Consider the following 18,462-nt stretch of genomic DNA (forward strand, 5'->3'; position numbering starts at 1 on the left):
TAGTAAGACTAAGATCATACTGATTTTTATTTTTTGAAAAAGTGAAAAACTATTTGGGATATGCAATTTAAGTTACTTCTATGAAAGCAAAAACACTTCTCTCAAGTTCAGGGAAAATTGTATTTCATATTTCTTTCTTAGAAAGCAAATGTGCACAACCATGACATATCCCTTAGTTGTCAACAAAGTAAGAGGATATTTGGCTTGCGTTATGAAAAGTGCTAGGGTCTTTATTCTTCCAGGTTTTTAAAAAATGGGAGGGGTAAAAATGAAAAGATTGGGGGAGCATTGTGGTGGGGCTCTGTCTCTAATTTTGAAATAAGTAAACCTTTGAAAAATTAACAAGCTTAAGAATTGAAGCTGCTCAGGCCCAGCTCAGTAGCCCAATGGCTAAAGTCCTCACCTTGCACTTGCCAGGATCCCATATGGGCACCAATTCATGTCCCAGCAGCCACAGTTCCAATCCAGCTTCCTGTTTGTGGACCGGAAGAGGCTCCGGGCTCCGGGCTCCTGGCTCCTGGCTCCTGGCTTTGGATCAGCTCAGTTCTGGCTGCAGAGGCTGCTAGGGGAGGGAATCAGTGGTTGAAAGATCTTCTCTGTCTCTCCTCTCGATATATTTGACTTTCCAGTAAACATAAATCTTAATGAATTCAAGGTGCTCCTTTTTTTGTGAGCTAATTTGTTCTAAACACAGTAGGGCCGACCTTCCAGGACAGACACTGTTGTATCTTTTTTTTTTTTTTAATTATTTATTATTTAACTTCAGTAATTACAGTGTATTATGTGACACAGTTACATAGATACTTGGGTTCTCCCCACCCCTCCCCAAACCCTCCCACCATGGTGGATTCCTCCACCTTGCTGCATAACCACAGCTCAAGTTCAGTTGAGATTTCCCCATTGCAAGCGTATACCAAACATAGAGTCCAGCATCTTATTGTCCCGTCAAGTTCAACGGCTTCTTAGGTATACCCTCTCTGGTCTGATGACAGAGCCAGCAGAGTATCATCCCAGTCAATTGAAAGCTCCAACATACCATCAGCAAAAATTTACATCATTATGGAATTAATTGACATAGTAATGAGTAACCAATATGTTAAAAGTAAATGCGGGTTCCCAGCCACCTTCTGTGACCACCTCACCTATACTTCAATTTTAGTTTATACACAACATATAACATTCAAAACATAACATGTTATACATAACATCATATCATCTTAAATTAAGGCAAACGTGGTATTTAACCTTTTGGGATTGGCTCATTTCCCTTAGCATTATGGTTTCCAGTTTGGCCCATTTGGCCACAAAGAACTGCATTTTGTTTTTTTTAATAGCTGAGTAGTATTCCATGGAGTAGATGAACCATAGCTTTCTTATCCAATCCTCTGTTGATGGGCATTTTGGTTGTTTCCATGTTTTTGCAATTACTGATTGTGCTGCTATGAACATAGGAGTGCATGTTGGTTTCTCATAGAACAAGTGTTCTGGATATATTCCTAGGAGTGCTATTGCTGGATCATACGGTATGTTGAATTTGAGTTGTTTGAATATTCTCCATACTGATTTCCATAGAGGCTGTACCAGCCTGCAGCCCCACCAGCAGTGGAGTAGGGTTCCCTTTTCCCCGCAACCTCGCCAACAAGTGTCGTTGGTGCTTTTATTCATGTGGGCCAGTCTTACTGGCGTTAGGTGGTACCTCATTGATGTTTTAATTTGGATTTCCCTTATTGCCAGGGAACTTGAGCATTTTTTCATATGTTTATTTGCCATTTGGGTTTGTTCCTTTGTGAAGTGTCTGCCCATTTCCCGTGCCCATTTCTTGAGTGGCTTGTTTGTTTTGACATTTTGGTTGTTTTGTAGCTCTTTGTATATTCTGGAGATTAGCCCTCTATCACCTATGTCGTGTGCGAAGATCTTCTCCCATTCTGTGGGTTGCCTTTTTACTTTGTTGATTGTTTCTCTAGCTGTACAGAAGCTTCTTAGTTTGATGAGGTCCCAATTGTTTATTTTGGTCTTGATTTCTACTGCATCTGGAGTCTTTTTTAGGAAGTGAGGACCTACCCCTAAGTGTTCCAGTGTGTTTCCAACATTTTCTTCCAAAAGTTTGAAGGTTTCTGGATGTAGGTTTAGATCTGTTATCCATTTAGATCTGATCTTAGTGTATGGTGAGAGATGTGGATCTATTTTTTTGTTTCTGCAGGCTATCAACCAGTTGTCCCAACAGCATTTATTGAACAGACCTTCCCATTTGCCTGGGTTGTCGTTTGTCTTTTTGTCAAAGATTATTTGGCTGTATCTGTGTGGGTTTCCTTCTGGCGTTTCTATTCTGCTCCATTGATCTTCCTCTCTATCTTTGTGCCAGTACCACGCTGTTTTGATAACCACTGCCCTATAGTATGTCCAGAGGTCCGGAACTGTGATTCCCCCTGCTAACTTCCTGTTCTTCAGGATAGTTCTAGCTATCCGTGGTTTTTTGTGCTTCCTGATGAACCTTTGGATCATTGTTTCCAGTTCCATGAAGAATGTTTTGGGCAATTTGATTGGGATTGCGTTGAATGTATATATTGCTTTTGGCAGTATAGACATTTTAATGATATTGATTTTACCTATCCAGGAGTATGGGATGTTACTCCATCTTTTGAGGTCTTGTTCAATTTCTTTTTTAAGCAGTTTGTAGTTTTCTTCAAATAAGTCTTCTACATTTTTGGTTAGATTTATTCCCAGATATTTCATACTTTTCTCTGTTATTTTGAATGGTATCTTGCTGGTTAAGTCTTTTTCCATCTTGGGGCTGTTCGCATACACTATGGCTGTTGATTTTTGTTCATTAATTTTGTACCCTGCCACTCTACCAAACTCTCGTACAAGTTCTAGCAGTCTCTGTATTGAGTCTCTTGGCTCTTCTACATAAAGAATCATATCATCTGCGTATAGTGAGAGCTTGACTTCTTCGTTTCCCATTTGGATTCCTCTGATTTCTTTTTCTTGTCTTATGGCCTCAGCGAGTACCTCTAGGACTATGTTGAATAGTAGTGGAGAAAGTGGACATCCCTGTCTTGTTCCAGATCTCAGTGGGAAGTGTTCCAGCTTTTCTCCATTCAGTATGATGCTGGCGTTGGGTTTTTCATCTATGGCTTTAATTATGTTGTGGATTTTTCCATCTATGCCTACCTTGGTTAGGGTTTTTAGTAGGAAGTGATGTTGGATTTTGTCGAAAGCTTTTTCCGCATCTATTGATACTATCATGTGATTCTTGTTTTTCAGTTTTTGGATGTGGTGTATCACATTTATAGATTTTCGAATGTTGAACCATCCCTGCATTCCAGGGATGAATCCTACTTGATCTGGATGAATGATCTGTCTGATGTGTTTTTGAATTCTGTTGGCTAGGATTTTGTTGAGAATCTTAGCATCAATGTTCATCAAAGAGATAGGTCTGTAGTTTTCCTTCTCTGTTAGTTCTATGTCTGGTTTTGGGATTAAGGTAATGTTGGCTTCATAGAATGAGTTTGGAAGGGTTGCCTCTTTTTCTATTGTTTTGAAGAGTTTGTAGAGGATTGGGGTCAGCTCTGTTCGGAATGTTTTGTAGAATTCTGGAGTGAAGCCGTATCTTAAAGTTGAGTGAGCTCTGCACCATGTACTGCTTGCTACTTGTCTTTTGTTTTTGCAAGTTTGTCATTGTTGCTGGCCTTTCTCTCCTTTAGGGCCACTTTCTGAGACACCTGACCTGTGTGCTGTAGTTTTTTTCTTTATCCTTTCCCATGATGCCTGAGCTCCCCACCAGATCTTCTCTTCTAGGAAGAATGGTCACTATTAAAACCCTTATTATCATATTAATTCAGTTTAGCATAAGGATTTTTTTTTAAGCTTTATTTTTTTAATACAAAGTCAGTTATACAGAGAGGAGGAGAGACAGAAAGGAAGATCTTCTGTCCGAAGATTCACTCCCCAAGTGAGCCGCAACGGCCGGTGCTGCGCCAATCCGATGCCGGGAACCAGGAACCTCTTCCGGGTCTCGCATGCGGATGCAGGGTCCCAAAGCTTTGGGCCATCCTCAACTGCTTTCCCAGGCCCCAAGCAGGGAGCTGAATGGGAAGTGGAGCTGCCGGGATTAGAACCGGCGCCCATATGGGATCCCGGTGCGTTCAAGGTGAGGACTTTAGCTGCTAGGCCATGCCGCCAGGCCCAGCTTAAGGATATTATTAACAACAGCTTTCTGACTTAGCAATTATCTCTTTATTGGCAGTCAGTAATTTTGGCACTGTTTTCATTGTTTTCATATGTTTAGCCCCACATCATGATGTTCTTATTTACAACATGGTAAAAATGATTACATTCAAGTAAATTTATCATAGCATATATAGTCATCTTTGTGTGATGGTGTTAGAATACCAAAAATCTACAGCCAATAATTAAAATATGCAGCACTAATGTCAAACACTGACATTGGAAAGATGCTTAATTTACAGAACAATGTAATTATTAAGGGGCCAACACTTTAACTCAACTGTCTAATCCTCCACCTCCAATGACAGGCATCCCATATGGGCACCGATTTGTGTCCCAGCTGCCCCTTTTCCCACTCAGCTCCCTGCCTGTGGCCTGAGCAAAGTAGTGAAGGATAGCCCCAGTGCCTGCTCTCACATGCCTAGGAGCCCTGGAAGAAGCTCATGGCTCCTGACTTTGGATAGGCTCAACTCTGGCCATTTGAGGAGTGACTCCGTGGATGGAAAAATCTTTGTCTTTCCTTCTGTTTGTAAATCTGGCTTTCCAATAAAAATAAGCAAATCTTAAAAATAACTAAAACCTTTGCCCAATAGTTAACTGTGTTAAACAAATATTTTACTACCTTATTTACTTAAGCTAACCTTTGGAAACAAAATCTCTTAATGTATGAATTTTTCCATTATTTGTGCCCTTTGTTGTTACAAACAATTCTTATAGGCAGGCAAGGGTGTAAGAACTATATAATGGAGACAAGCATACCTGGATGTGAAGATATGCAATATTCATCTCTACTCTCAAAGGACTCCCAATGAAACTGTTAAATATATCTTTACAATCTGATACTAGATTTTCTACCTCTGTATTGCTTTGCTTATGTTAGAGCCTATGATTGTAAACCATGTTCACAGGGCAATTTTGACACTACTTCTTTGTCTCCAAAAACATGAGTAATAATCCTCACCAGCAAGCCTTCTTGTCTAGTCTCAGCTGAAGCATCACACGCATCAGTTCACACAATTACTACCACTCTTAGGAAAGTTATCCTTTAAAGCCTAATTATGCATTAATTTTATACTTTTGAATAAGAAAGAAGGATGAATAAGTAAATATTTGTTATTTTTATCATCTAAAACTAATGTAGCTAAAATGGGGGTAACTTTCTGAATAGTGTTGGAAATCAGTTATGCATTAGAAACAAAAGACCCAGTGGATAAACACTTAAAAGCTAAAACTGAGGAAACCTTTACAGTGAATGGTCTGTGGAAGAAGAGGTGAGTGAGAAGGGTATGTCTCCAGCTGTTTCAGCTTGGGTAACATTGTGGATATTGGCAATGCATTCTAAATCACAGGAATGTAGCAAAAGGTAGGTAGGAAGAGAGGGTTCCTAGACCCAGAGGATTCATTTTTGGGCTTTGAGCTTGACATTCAATCAAACAAGGAGAAATGTCTGATAACTAGTGGCAAATGTACTTACAAATGTAGATGTTTCTACATTTGAAGTGAAGCACTGGAGACATAGTTTGGTCGGTGCTTTAAATCACAGGACTGTACGAGGTTACTCAGAGCATACAAAGAAGGAGAGAATTAAGGGCAGAATCTTTGAGTCACTGATATTTATGTAACAAAAGGAAAGGGAGCAGCAAATGAGATGGCGAAAGAAGTGCAGAGCAATAGGGAGTACCCAAAGATGTACCATGGAAGTGAAGGCTTAGAAGGTGGTTAAGAACTCGCATTTACTTTTAACATATTGGTTACTCATTACTATGTCAATTAATACCATAATGATGTAAATTTGTGCTGATGGTATGTTGGAGCTTTTAATTGATCGGGATGATACTCTGCTGGCTCTGTCGTCAGACCAGAGAGGGTATACCTAAGAAGCCGTTGAACTTGACTGGACAATAAGATGCTGGACTCTATGTTTGGTATATGCTTGCAATGGGGGAATCTCAACTGAACTTGAACTGTGGTTATGCAACAAGGTGGAGGAATCCACCATGGTGGGAGGGTTTGGGGAGGGGTGGGGAGAATCCAAGTACCTATGAAACTGTGTTACATAATACAATGTAATTAATGAATTAAAAATAATAAATAAATTTTAAAAAAAAGAAGTAAAGCTGTACACATATTAGGTACTGCAGGTGATTTTTCCTAGAGCCATTGAGTGGAATGGAAGGCAGAGCATGGGGCACAAAACAAGTTGCAGAAGTGGAGAGAGAAAAGATAACAGGATGATTTCACTTTCTTATGGAGAACTGAGAATGCCATAGGACAGTCTATCCTACTGATATTGTTATTAGTTTAGTATTATCATATTGATGGCTTAAGCAAGGTAATTAACATTCAAATGACATTGCAATACAAAACCGCATGGCATGGTAATAGCCAGGTCTGCCTGCATTTTGAAATAATCAAGGATTACAACCAGAAACTTCTGAAATGTGGCAAAACATCATTTGCCAATATCATTCCATGTATATCAGTCATTGGCATCAATGTTTTTTCCCATTCTTTGATTCCTATTATTTCCTGAAAAAAAAATCAGTGACAAATCAGACATTTTATTAATATCTTGAAGATTTGTTTTAACATGGATTCAGTTTTGTGCTGTGATTAAAACCAACAAATGGTTCCCAAAAGTTTTGACATTCATGGCATTTGCAATATTACTTATTTTAATATCTACAAAGTAATTCTAGATAAATAGCAAGAAGCTAAGAAAAAGCCACAAGAATTTAATTTTAAATGAGATGTGTACTATTCTTATGACTATAGACAAATTTCATTCTGTACCCAAGCTCTGCTATTTTGCAAAATTAGGTCACATACTTTACAGTATGGTTTCGTTTTTGCAAATAATTTCAAAATAGCTAAATTCTGAAACACTTTGCTTGTAAGATATAAATTCTTGAATTATTTACAACGAAACCTAATGTCTTAGCAAGAAGAAACATTTCTATTTTTGATTCAAAATGAGTGAACACCAGAACTGTTTGATATGTTACTGTGAATTTTAGTGATGTGATTTTTCAAGTAGCTCATTGATTCACAAGCATTTAAGCAAGCAGATCTCACGAGATACGATGTGGAAACTCAAATTTTTCTCTACAGCTTATTAAAGACTGCCAGCTTAAAACATTCTATCTGGCCACATTTTAAAATTAAAGGACTTAATTACACTTGGACAAACGACAAGAAGCCATGGAAGTGAATACTTCAGAAATACATTCATTTGTAAGACACAGTGACAGTATCACTTTCCACATTTAGCTTTCACGTAAACTGCTTTACAAAGTTTTTTGTTCAAAATGTTAGAATTTCATTATGAGAAGTATTTTTATTATGAGACTCCTACTTTATACTCTTGTCTTAATTCTAAGTATTTTTTGATTTTTAAAAAATGTTAAGTGTATATTTTCATTGGTTTATATTAACAAATAAAACCTAAACTTATCCATACACTTTGATCAAATGTTTTAGAGATATGTATAAAACTTAGTAAAAACGCTATAAATTTCTCAGCCTATTAGATAAAAATGTTAAAATATACATTAAATGTCATAGCATGAATCTAAAAGTGCACAAGAAACATGGTTTTATTAATGGATAGATCTGACCTTCATTCAACAAAAAAAACCCAGTAGTATATACCACAGAAGTTTTCATTCAATTATACCAACAATGTTTATATATTAACAGATCCTAATACAGATGTTTGAAATGCATTGTTCATTTCATACTTTGAATAACAGCTTTTATGAGTTTCTCTAGTGAGTAGCTCCAGCTGGGAGGGGTCGTTTTAAGTCACACCTATGCAGCTGACAAGAGAGATTTTTGAGGAAAAGTTATGTGATTTACACCAGTCTGTGGAACAGATTTGATAATACAGAAATATCTCATAACTTTGGAGATTTGTGTGTGTGTAGCTTGATAACAGTACTACAGAAAAAAAAATCAGTATTAACCAGACTTTGTGTATCTGTCATTCTTGCCTTGCCCAAAAATCCGTAGAGGTCTGTGATTGCTATTGTTTGGGTTATTAGAATAGCAGAACGGATAAGGCTTTTGCTGTTTGCCTGGTGATCTCCACATCACTCTGCTGAATTAAAATTGCATTCACATGTCTTTGCTTATCTGTTTTACTTATCTGTCAAATTGAGGGAGGCAGAATGCTTTCCATATGCAAAACCATGTAATAGGCAGGTTGAAATTCTAACCGTTATTTAGTATTCTGGATAAAATCAAGGTGTCTATGTGTTTGTGTGTGTGTGTATGCTCATGCTTCCATTAATTATCTGAAATATACCTGTAGGAAAAATCCTGTTATTTTTTCCCAGGTGGCCTTTGTCATATTTTACCAAAGCTTTCAGTATCATTTTAATTGGCACAAAGACAAATCCAGCATTTCAGCAGGCTGCTTCCTTTCCTTTGTCAGTTGTTCAATATTTACTGCTGCTTCCACATACTTGAACTAAAGTTTGTTTCCCTGTGCTTGTAGATAGGAAAGCTAAGTGCTCTGTCAAATTTTCTGCCAAAGATTTTTTAATCATATTTTTGCTCTGAGTGGCATTCTTCTCACCTGTAAAATTTACAAGTTCTCTAGCGGTCATATCAGATGAACTTTCAAATCTTTAGATACCTTTGATAATTCACATACATGCCTTAAGACTAACAGCTGTTACGTATCATCACTGGCATTTACCCACTCCAAATTCCTATCTCAACATAACAGGAGTTAAGAAAATATCTAAAAAGTTAAGGAAAATTTAAAGTGAGATTTCCCCCAAAACTCTCTAGCTGTCTCAAACATTAAACATCTCCTCTATTAATATCTTCCTACCAAGTGGCTTATTCGATCCAAGTGATGCATATGAGCTCACAACCTTTTCTCACTTGGAGCCCATTATTTAGGGTTTGCCCCCAGACTTACACATGCTTTGGGTTGGAAAAAATGTACAATGCCATGTATCCACCATGATAGTATCCTATGAGGTATATTCACTGCCCTTAAGAATCTGCCCGAGATGAGTTTTACTTCAGGAATTAGCATTTGTTCCACAATTCTTGCAGTAGACATGCTGCATCGGTAAAGGCACTGGCTGTGTTAATGTCATGTTTTGCATCCAAGGGATTCTAGTTTTCATGCAGAAAATCAGTTCTTCTCAACCACCATCCAGTTTTTTATAAGCACGCTGTTCATCCTCAAAGTATAAACGAGTTATTGTTGGTAACTTGCCCTTATGCAGTTTTAGCTTTAGTAGTTATGTTTTCACTAGTTCAGTAATGGGCAAACCATTATTCATTGACAAAGACTTTGAGTGTTGCCCATGAACTGACTGCCCTGGCAGTGAGGATTATGTTTGTATACTATAGGAGTTCTGCATTTTCAGTATTGACTGGTCTTTGTGTTCTGGCAAGACAATTTATGGTTCATTTTCAGATAACTCTACATATGGTATTTGTATTTTAATTAAAAAGACTGTTGTTATGTCTGATTCTTGGAAGCAGAAATCCATTATAAGGACATTTCTCATTTCCTTGAAATGTTCCCTTTCTTTTACTCCAGGATTCTTAAATTGCAAACCCAGTTAAATTATGAGCATTGGGGACTTAATTTTGAGTACCATATGTCTCTAAAGATGATTTAATTTTATCTAGACCATGTTTGCAAAGGGTATTTGTTCTATAATGCACAATTTAGACATTTTAGTAAAAATAAGTTCCAACATAGTAATATACAATCTGTATATGAACTTGCAAAAATTTCTCTGCATTTAGCTTCATATTTTTCATACTTACACTCAATGGTGACCTTTTAGCATTTCATTTATGTTAATCTTCAATTTTCTGTGAAATCAGTTGTGAAGTTTCTACCCAACAGTTACATTAACTATGTAAGCCCAGTAAAGATTAAAACAAACTAAAATTTGCAGATTGTGAAGTGGCTAGAAATAGTAATTCTTATTGATGTAACACATTTAATATGCAGAATGCCTTTGTTACAGTTAACACAAAATTTTGTAGATAGATGACGACTTGTGCATTAGCTATTTTCATATTTTACCAGTAGACCAAGTGGAGTAAGATATGCTTTAAAGAACAGGAAAGAGGGCCCAGCGCAGTAGCCCAGCAGCTGGGGTCCTTACCTTGCCTGTGCTGGGAGCCCATGTGGTACCAGTTCTTGTCCCAGCAGCCCTGCTACCCATCCATTGCGGCTGCTTGAGGTGAATCGGCAAATGGAGGTTCTTCCTGTCTCTCCTCCTCTCTGTATATCTAACATTCCAATGAAAATAAGATGCATCTTTGAAAAAAAAAGAACAGATAATAAATTCTCCAAGAACTACTGAGCCACGAAACAGACAATGCCTTTCTGCAGAAAAGTCACCTGAACCTAAAGAAATTAAAACAAATAGGCATGCAACAGAGTGTAGGTGGCAATTATAAATGAGATACTTTTCTGTGTACCTTTGACCTTCACATTTTGTTAATCTTGGCATTTTCCATATTTTCTTTGCATGTTTAACTCAAAAGGGACATATTCAAAACCTTCTTCCCACCTCTTCATGGTGTCATTTCCTTTTCTGTTACCTCAGAATTAACCATTAGCTGTCTTCCAGGGTCTCTCATCCAACACTTGTCTTAGTTCCACTTTCATAGAGAAATAAATGAAAATATTCATTCTAATTTCTACAAGTATTTTACTGCACATATTACTTATAACTTTAGAATACTTCAAACACCAGGGTTTAGGCTGTAAACATATGACAAGGTGTTTTTTCATCAGTCAAGTGAAAGGTAATGATGTTATCTCTTTAGTCTCACAATTGCAAGTAATATAGCAGATGAAAATGATCTTTGAGAGCATCGGAATTATGTCTGGCTGAAGTATACATTAAAATCAAAAAGAGGGCTCGTAAAAGTTGCTGCTCTTCTGTGTTTGATTTAGTGGCTCAAATTCAATGCAAAGTAGTGGATTACTTTCAAAACTATCTGTCAAATCATGCATAAGTTTGATCACCATAGGAGAGTTCAAATTTCCTACAGTGTTACTAATACTACATGTAGGCAGATTTGTTAGACATTTGGTTATCTAATGAAATGTATTTGTATCCTACCATGAAACTGAACATTTTCAAATATTTATAGGCCAAGAAGGTTTCCTTTTAACTATTTACATTTGTTCATATTCTTGTGTATCACTTTATATTTTTCATATATATATGTATTTAGGGCCTTTTTGTATGTACAGTCCTTCTTAGTAACACATTTTCACAATCTGTGGCTTCTTTGCTAATGTCATAGAAAAATTTCACTATGGTTAAGTCTATTATTTTTACAATTTAATTTTTTACCTAGAAATCCTTCCCCCATTCCAGATTATTCTCCATACTTTCTTCCAACATATTTACAGATTAACTTTCTTCAGTTTATCACCTGCTTTACTTTCGTGTGTTGTGAGGGAAGGATCTGATGTTTTTATACATAAATTGACTATCCCACCCTTTTTCTCTAAATTTTATGTCATTTTTCAGTTCTTATGTCTAAATCCTGCTCATGCATTCTAATGCAGAGGCTTTATTTCCTTGGACTTAGTTTCATATATCATGTGTCAGATTCTTCGAGTTTGTTCTAATTCACAAACGTCTTATCCATTCTCCTCCCCTCTGTTCTTCCATATGAATTTCATCTCCTTTTATGTAACCCAATGAGATTGCAGACTATGGAAAAATGACAAGTCCATCCATCTTAACACAAATATGAACACAGTTTCTATTTAGTCAGGTTTTATTATTTTTAAAAATATTTTGCAACTTTCTCAAAACTATTAAATGATATGCATACTTTTAACCTAGCTTTTTCACATTTCATTGTCAATTACATTATTTTTGCAGTAACTTGTAAGTTGAATATTTTGATTTATAAAAATGTTATTTTATGGCATTCTTAAACTGTGAATTGTTTATATAGAGTTAATTTTCTGTATACCCCTATTTTTCCAATTCCAATACCTTAAAAATTTTTTCTTACTGTGTTGACTGTAATACGCACAAAACTGTACAAGTATTGATCCCTGATATCTTTGCATTCTTCCTGGCATTCATAGTTGTATATATTCATCAAATATTACACTAGAGAAAGTTTCTGGATTTTAACATTAAGATTTGTTTTATTTGGGGCTTGATGCAGTAGCCCAGAGACTAAAGTCTTTGCCTTTCAGACACAGGATCCAGTATGGGCAGTGGTTCATATCCTAGCTGCTCCACTTCCCTTCCGGCTCCTTGCTTGTGGCCTGGGAAAGCAGTTGAGGACGGCCCAAGACCTTGGGACCCTGTACCCCTGTGGGAGACCTGGAAGAGGCTCCTGGCTTCAGATCAACTCAGCTCTAGTCATTGCAGCCACTTGGGGAGTGAATCAGTGGATGAAAAATCGTTCTGTCTCTGCTTCTCTATAAATCTGACTTTCCAATTAAAAATAAATACATCTTTATTTGAAAGGCAGAGTTAGAGGGTGATAGATCTTCCACTTACTGGTTAATTTTTTAGATGGCCATAACAGCTAGGACTTGGCCAGACCAAAACCAGGAGCCAGGAGCTGAGACTTTTTTCCAGGCCTCCTACATGTGTTTAGGAACCCAAGCACTTGGGCCATCTTGCAGGTTTTCCAGGCACATTACCAGGGAGCTCGATCAGAAGGGAACTAGCCAGGACACAAACCAAGATGCAAATGGGATGCTGTTGTCTCAGAAATCAGGTTTCCCTGCTCATCTACCACCAGCTTAAAGCTTTTCATTTATACACTTCTTCTGTTGATTAATATGTTGAGTAATTTTAATATGTACTAAGTGATTATTGGTTGCTATCTTATCATTGGGTTTTTATCATAACTACTTTCCTAAAATAGTTATCATTGCCAACTATGAGGAATCTTCAAGGTCATATATAATTATATATTATAACTATATATATTATATATATTATATATATTATAAATGATATATAATTATAATATATTATATATTATATATTATATGTATAATTATATATAATTATATTGTATATAATATATGTTATATGTGATTATATATTATATATTATATATATATTATATATAATTATATATGACCTTGAAGATCATATATATAATGAAACAAATATGCCTAGATTTAAAAAACTCTTGGGACCCAAAATAAACTCATTAACTTATAACATCGCTAAGTAGCATCTACTTCAAGGCACAAAGAAAAGTAAGACAGTCATTTGAAAAGAGCACCTGTGATCAGGATAAGAAGTTTGGGAATCTTGAAGCCAAAGTAAACATTCCAATTAGGAAGAAGCTTGGCTGGAAGAATGGTGAAGTCATTGACGGCTTAAAAAAGGTTTATGAGGACACAATTCTCCCAACAAAATTTACAAATGGATTCTTCAAGTTTTTTAGAAGAGTTATGTTATTTGAAAGGCAGGGAGGGAGGGAGGGAGGGAGGGAGGGAGAGACTCTTCCATCCACTGATTTAGCTCCTCAAATGACTGCAACCACCTGATCTGGGTCAAGCCACAGGGGTGCCGTTGGAGCTTCCTAGGTGGGTGACAAAGGCGCAGACACTTGGGCCACCTGCAGCTGCCTTCCCAGGCACATTAACAGGAGCTGAATCAGAAGCAAAGCAGTGGGAACTCAAACTGGCAAGTTCTTTAATCACTGTGCCACAATGCAGGTGATTCATTTTGGGAAGGGAAGAAATGATGTTGGAGATGTAAGCCTCTAGTGGCAGATTGTCCACATCCATTTGAGGAAGAAGCTAATCCTTTTTATGCTGTTATTAAATGGAACCAAAAAGTAGCAGCAGAAACGGCCAACATAGCTGGTGAACTTAGACATAACCCTGACTGAAAAATTTAAGAATGGCAAATTTTCTTTTCAAAAAAAGATGTTTGGCTCTGCACGATATCTTAATGGCTAAAATCCTTGCCTTGAATGTGCTGGGATCCCATAGGGGCACTCATTCATGTCCTGGATGCTCCACTTCCCATCCAGCTCCCTGCTTGTGGCCTGTGGAAGCAGTTGAGGATGGCCAAAAGCCATGGGACCCTGTGCCTGCATGGGAGATTAGAAGAAGCTCTTTGCTCCTGGCTTCTGTTTGGCTCAGCTCCAGCCATTGTGGCCACTTGGGGAGTGAATCAGTGGATGGAAGATCTTTCTCTGTGTATCTCTGCGTTTACAATATAAATAAGTAAATCTAAAAAAAAAAAAGAAAAATAGCTGTTCTACCCACCTCATTCAAGAGATAATTTAAACAGGCTCAAGATTTTAAAGTGCATTCTCCAAGAAACACAACAAAAGTGAAACATGTTCTTACCAGAAAAAGTGTAGTATAAACAATGGCTGTGAAGAGATGGAACTGGTCCGGTCATAACAAAAGTGAAGGAATCAGCAAAGATTGTGACTGGGATGCTGAAAGCATCTTGACGTTCATGCTCTGGAATGACAGAGAACAGTAACTTTTGACAAAGTCAGATATATAGAGAGGAGGAGAGACAGCGAGGAAGATCTTTCATCCACGGATTCATTTCCATGCGGCCATAACTGCCAGAGCTGAGCCAGTCCAAAGTCAGGAGCCAGGAGCCTCTTCCAGGTCTCCCACACAGGTGTAGGGTCCCAAGGTTTGGGGTTGTCCTCAACTGCCTTCCCAGACCACAAGTAAGGAGCTGGATGGGAAGCAGGGCTTCCGGGATTAGGACCAGCACCCATATGGGATCCCAGTACGTGCAAGGTGAGGACTTTATAAACGCGGGACCAGTATGGTATCCTAGTGGCTCAACATTTTGATGTAAAGCCATTCGGTATCTACCACATAGTCCTAATTTGGCTGCTTCTGACTCTGGTTTGTTTTCCAGCTCCCACCCAAAAAAAAAAACACTTTCAAGTGTACCCATTAATGTAAAAATGATGGCATGACATGGTTAAATTCTAAGGCCTCCTAGCCATTTAAGGGTTGACTGTGAGATATTATTACTTGTAAAAATTCCCTGAACTGGATAGAGCTAGTATTCAAAGATGGTTTCTATTGTCCGATTTCACTTTAATCAAACCCTCTCAGGCTAAATCATCCTTCCCAGCTTCTTAGATATTTTTAAACATGTATCATTTTTTTATAGTCTTAAGTCTTTTTCCTGGTTTTCCTTTTTCCAGATGATTTAGTAATAGATTCCACTGCTGCCGTATAAAAACTTTCAAAAGTTGCTTTCCTTATATTTTCCCTATAAGTGGCTTCAGCAAATGTTGTCATAGGAATACATGAATCCTTGTTGGCTAACTTATGCTAAAATATAGAGTGATAAACAGCTGCTCTCGTTGAGATGGGTATGAAAAACATTACCCTTCAGTTTACTCTGAGAATTCCTTTAAAATGTATGTTTGTCTTATTTGCCTTTCTCATATTTGTACATACCTGCAGTATTAGTTTTCTTTTTGTCCATACCCATGGGGAGAGTTTTAACTGTTTTAGAATCTCAGTGGTGAACATGATGTCTTGGAGAGCTCAGCTAATGCCAAATCATTACAGCCTTGGAAAAAAGAATACTTCAGCAAATTAGGGTTTTTCCTAAGTGACCAAGATACCTGATTCAACCCAATAAGCTTAAAGCAGTTCTGCTAGATCCATTTTTAAATCAGTTATGTTTGGATTATCACTGTGGTTTATATCCTCTTGAGAGCATGCTGGATATCATCCTGAGAGCCTACTGCCCAATTTTAAAGTGGGATAGGCTTCCATTTACTTTACATCTTGAAAATTCCAAAGTATCCAACTCTGGTAGAGGTCTAAGTAGACAATAACTTCAACACATGGGCTATGAGGATAAGAAATGCATGCTAAACTCCTAACAAGCGTAGTGAGATGCTCATTTTGCATGATAACCTAATCTCTGAGAAGTCCTATGGCCTAGATCTACAGGGTATTTTTAGATGTCTTTATGACTACCATTTATCCAGAAGTAACTGCTAAAATATCAGAGGGAGAAAGTGAGGTTGATTTAATATAACTGTTGAAAAATATTGCAAACTCTTTAATATCTTAGGATTAGTTTTCTTCTGTTACTGATGCTTAGTTACCATACACCTTTATCTTGCCGTAGGCCCACAGATTCAGATTGACGTTATTGTCAACTTCAGTGCCATTTCCTGATGCTCAGCATCTCTACTCTTCCCCTTCTGCACCAAGTACACAAAAAGCACCTGATTCACTTCATGCAGCTGTGAGCTTCCTTACTAAACTATACTTACCGAAAGTCCTAATGGCACACCTTGCCCCTCACTGACTGGCATAGTTGGTTTACATTACAGGGAAAAAAAGACAAGAAAAAAATCAAAGCTTGACAATTTTTCCTTGAAAAGTGATGCTACTCTTTAATCCCAAATCGCATGTACCATCCCTACCCTGAATCCGAACAATATATCTTCAGTTAGTAAACTGACTTACCTGCATTCTTTACGGTTATTATTGCTTCCTGGGTCAACTGATAAGAGGCCTCCTTTTTTCTATGAACTGAATGTACAGATGTGTTACTTGTCATGATGCATCACAGGGCAACGACAATTCACATGCAACCATCGACATTGGAGATAGTTTCTATTAAGTAAATTATCTTGCTGAAATATGAGTACAGAAGAGGTTACAGAAATCTTTCACTTCACTATTAGAGTTTTAAAAAGGATCCCATACATGCAGCCAGTACCCAAATCATGAAAGAGGACATAGAACAGCAATATCTTAACACTTTTCTCTGGGGTGAAGAAATATTTGATATGAATTCAATTGCTACAGAGGAATCTCCCTAAGCAATCAATTCCATTAGCAAAACCAAAAAGGCTGTTAGTGTCAGATGATCAAATGTTAGGGATTTTAACAATTGTTTAAACTGTAGATTTTATTAAGCATATCCCTTTAAAATAACATTGGTACTAAATAGACATTCTGCATGTTATGGCCAGGCAGGCTGTTAAAGAGGAAATGTACATTTGGTCCAACTGCCACTATTCTTTGTATGTCAAACTTCCAAATGCTACAGCATACCTCAAAGGAGTGTTTCTTCTTTCTCAATGCAGATGCAGTGTGAAACATGTCACTTTCGAACATTACAGCCTTTAGACTTTGATGCACTGAGATGGTCCACGTCACATGGTCCGAGGGAGGGATATTAATAGGAAGTTCTGGCTGGAAATTTCTTCCCTGTTATTGTTCTCCCTCAGCGGTTGATGGCTAAGTTAATTCTCCTTAGTTTTGTCATGCTCTAAAGCACACATTGCCAGGCTGTGGTAAGCTTTATTGGGGGCAGTGTGTGTTGGGGTCAGGGGGAAGCAGAAGCTATGGTGTCCATCAAAGTCTGAAAGTTGCATTTTTAAACTTTGCCTTGACCTGATGTGCCATTCAAAACAGCTTCAAAAAGATCATTTTTTTTTTTTTTTGGAGAGGTTCAATATGTCCTGAGGCTATCGGTTTTGAGTTAAACTGGGTGAAGTAGAAATATTTTACTCATCAGCTTTGCAGTCACAGAGTTTGCCTCAGCTAGAACAAAACTGCTGAGGCATTTAGAGAAAATTAACCCCCCATCCTGGCGGCCAGATGTGACTGGTTTCTGATGAATGCACATGAGTGGGCTGAAAAATCAAGAGACTGTGAAATTCCTGTCAGGTCCGTACAGTGCAGAATGGGCTATTGACTGCCTTCTCTATTTCCCTCCATCATTCTTCTTGAACACTGCCATTAATTTCCTCTCCCACTCTGACTTGTGTCTCCCCCTCCCTCTAGCTCTGTATGCTGCAGAAGAGGATGCAGGGGCTGTGGCAGGAGCACATGAGACTGGTGGTCCTCTACAGCCAGAGGCGGCTGGCCAGCTTCCAGACCGACTCTCAGGAGACTATTCAGAAAATATTAGCTGTGCAGGTAGGTGACTGCAGGGAAGTAGGAGAGATCATTCGGATCTAGATTGAAAAGCAAATGATGGGTAGTGTGATGAAGCATTACAACCATATCCCATCAGCGTTTTATAAATTTTTAACCTCTTTAATAAAGTAGAATTGCATGAAGGATGAATTCAGTAAGTTAGCACGCGCACCATGCAGATTTTGGAGGAAAAAGGAAATTCGACTGATTTCTCAGAAATCTCAATGAATTTTTAAAATGTCTTTGGTATGATATATGTATATACATATATATACACATATATACATACCAATCAAATA

At 37.6% G+C, this 18,462-nt stretch overlaps 1 protein-coding gene across 1 annotated transcript in view; it reads left to right on the top strand.

The window, feature by feature from the left end:
- Positions 1-18,462, top strand: part of CCDC178 (coiled-coil domain containing 178) — a 421,150-nt gene that overhangs the window by 372,893 nt on the left and 29,795 nt on the right. Inside the window, exon 21 of the mRNA XM_058676893.1 lies at positions 18,029-18,163. Within this exon, the coding sequence (XP_058532876.1) occupies positions 18,029-18,163 (135 nt within the window). The remainder of the gene's footprint in view (positions 1-18,028; positions 18,164-18,462) is intronic.

Source organism: Ochotona princeps, chromosome 18 (assembly GCF_030435755.1).
Source record: "Ochotona princeps isolate mOchPri1 chromosome 18, mOchPri1.hap1, whole genome shotgun sequence".
NCBI classification, from domain to species: Eukaryota; Metazoa; Chordata; class Mammalia; order Lagomorpha; family Ochotonidae; genus Ochotona; species Ochotona princeps.